This window comes from Berghia stephanieae, chromosome 6, assembly GCF_034508935.2.
Source record: "Berghia stephanieae isolate SIO BIC M18660-M18661 chromosome 6, UCSD_Bste_1.3, whole genome shotgun sequence".
Taxonomy (NCBI): Eukaryota; Metazoa; Mollusca; class Gastropoda; order Nudibranchia; family Aeolidiidae; genus Berghia; species Berghia stephanieae.
In genome coordinates, this window is record NC_088365.1 from 33,396,341 (window position 1) to 33,398,840 (window position 2,500).

Below are 2,500 nucleotides of genomic sequence, written 5' to 3' on the forward strand. Positions count from 1 at the left end.
AATGTCCGAAGAAAAAATTCATACTCCATAAGAGGTGCTTGTCCTTGGTTCCGTTGTGTAGTGGTGATTAGTGGTGATGTGTAGTGACATTGTTGTGGTGTGCTCTCATTGCTTATATTATGAGTGTGTGTGTGTGCCGACTGAGGATGTGGAATAAGACCACAGATCGAACGTCTCGGCCATATAATGTGAGTGACAATTTGTATTCCATATTAGCTCTAACCATCATTATCGAGCACTTTCGTACCTAAGAGTACCCACCAACACTCATATATATATATATATATATATATATATATATTATATATATATATATATATATATATATATATATATATATATATATATATATTTATCTTTACTTACGTGTCGCCTCCCTTCTTCAACTCGTATTCTTGAAACCTAGCAGCAGATTCTTTCGGGGCAACTTCGATATCGGCGATAGACATGTTATTATAAAATGTCTCCATATGGTCATCAGACCAAAAGTCATCATCAATAACTTTTATAGAAAACATTATCATATCGTCCTGAAATAAATCAGAGAAAAAAAAAGTTCAAATCAATTATTAATTAATCATGAATTTATTCTACTGCCAATATCCTGTAATGCGACGAGACGAACGAGAAAATGAGAATCAAAATGAAAAAAAATATTCTCTTTATGAAATTTGAGAAATTTATAGCCGAAAAAAGCGTTAAAATTCAATCGAAATGTAGTAATTCAGACTTCGAATTTTATTTTCATTTTCTGTCTTACCCGACGTCTACATATTATGCGAACCAACCTATGGGCCCAGTTAAGCATCGATTTAATGGACAATAATTTGCGTCAATTTTGTAGTTTTCCTTTACAACAATGAGCCCAAAAGGAATTAGGTTATCAGACCTGCAAATAAGTGCACGTCGGCCTAATCACGACATACGAGTATAGCGGATTGAAGCAGTTTCTCACACGTTTGATACTAACAGGTAGTTTGCCTTGTAACCCGAGCCTATCATCTGATCATTTGGTGGTAGAAAGGGTGGGGGGGGGGGGGGGGAGATAAGATGATTAAAACTAAATTCAGTCAAACATGCAAACGAAAATAACTGAGATTTTATTTTAAATGAGCTTTTATATAACGTGGTATCCACTAAACGTGCTCAAATCGCTTTACAACAAACCTTAGCCAACTGCAACACTTAACAGGTAGGACGCCTGTTAGGCGAATTTTTTTTTTCGACAAAGACAACACTGTTTACCGTCAGGTACTCATTTTACACCTGAGTACGATGAGAGAATGTGAGTAAAGAGCCTTCTCCAAGGACTCAAATATGCGCCAATCAGAGCGGGACTCATACCCATGACCATCCGATCGAGTGCCTTCCCATTCGAATACATAGCAGCAGTAATCTAGTTAATCCGAACCACCTGATTCGTAATATATATCTTAGGCAATATTATATTATAATATTTGAAGTTTGTGGCTGTAAACAGATAAAGTAACTTGTAGATGAAATTCTGTAAAATTCTGGGTTTTTTAAAAACCTTGGTGTACATGGTCAGAGAAAAATAGATCGAAATGTGAGTAGACCATACATTTTTGGAACAAAGTATCCTTAGATTAAGATGTGAAAAAGTGTGTATTTTGTCACCTTGATATACTTTGTTTATTCATCTTAACAACGCCACTACCACATTATCTCATTCGTCTGTAGTGTTTCATTCATCCCGTTTTGTTGACAAAGGGGAAACCCGAAACGTCCATTTTATCTGTTTTCGTATATTAAATTGAAGCTTACATTCAATTTCACATTGTTATTTATTTCTTCGAGCTTCGAGCAGCAACATTTACATTTCTTGAATCCTGAAGCTGGAGTAGATTTGATTGGAACGAATATATGTGGCGTGGAACTCTGTGTAAGAGTAACTTATGAGTCATCGAGTCAACGTATTATGGTGATACTTGCTCACAGACTGGAATATCAGTGAATACAGCAGGTCCGTATGTATTGGAGATTGTGAGCATAATGGTACTATCATTGCGAAATAACTGAACAAGTGTGTATGGAAGGTGCCTGACAGAACAAGAAAGAAAAATACAAGAAAAAAAAAAAACATCCCAAAAAATTAGTCGATTGCTTTTTTCTTGTATTGCTTTGTCAGGCAGCACCTTCCACACTTGTTCAGTTTTTTATCTTGCACCGGTGCCTGCTCCTTAATTTCTTAATTTGCTATTTTATTATTACTGTTCATCAACAAAACGATTTCCTTCAATTTGGTAAAAAATTTTTAAATTTAAAAATTACTTGACTTCATAGGGATAAATAGATTTTTCGACAATGAGTCGTATGGTGCAGATGGCTAAAACTTCTACTTACGTTATTAAGGTTATCAAACTTGAATGTCCAGGGTACAGGAACACCTCTTTTGTTGCTGATGGTTTGGAAATTGATGTCACTATCATCTTGGAAATGACTCGAACTTTTATAGTTGTACTCACAACGTGATTTGCTG

The 2,500-nt window shown here is 35.3% G+C and overlaps 1 protein-coding gene across 31 annotated transcripts in view; it reads right to left on the minus strand.

Annotated features, from left to right (window-relative positions):
* LOC144974912 (uncharacterized) overlaps positions 1-2,500 on the minus strand; it is a 58,518-nt gene that overhangs the window by 23,356 nt on the left and 32,662 nt on the right. For all 31 annotated transcript variants that reach the window (XM_078918408.1, XM_078918394.1, XM_078918414.1 and 28 more), the window contains 2 exons: positions 2,365-2,500; positions 367-530 (listed from right to left, as the gene is read on the minus strand). The exon at positions 2,365-2,500 is cut by the window's right edge and continues 9 nt beyond it. In XM_078918408.1, coding sequence (XP_078774534.1) covers positions 367-530; positions 2,365-2,500 — 300 coding nt within the window. The remainder of the gene's footprint in view (positions 1-366; positions 531-2,364) is intronic.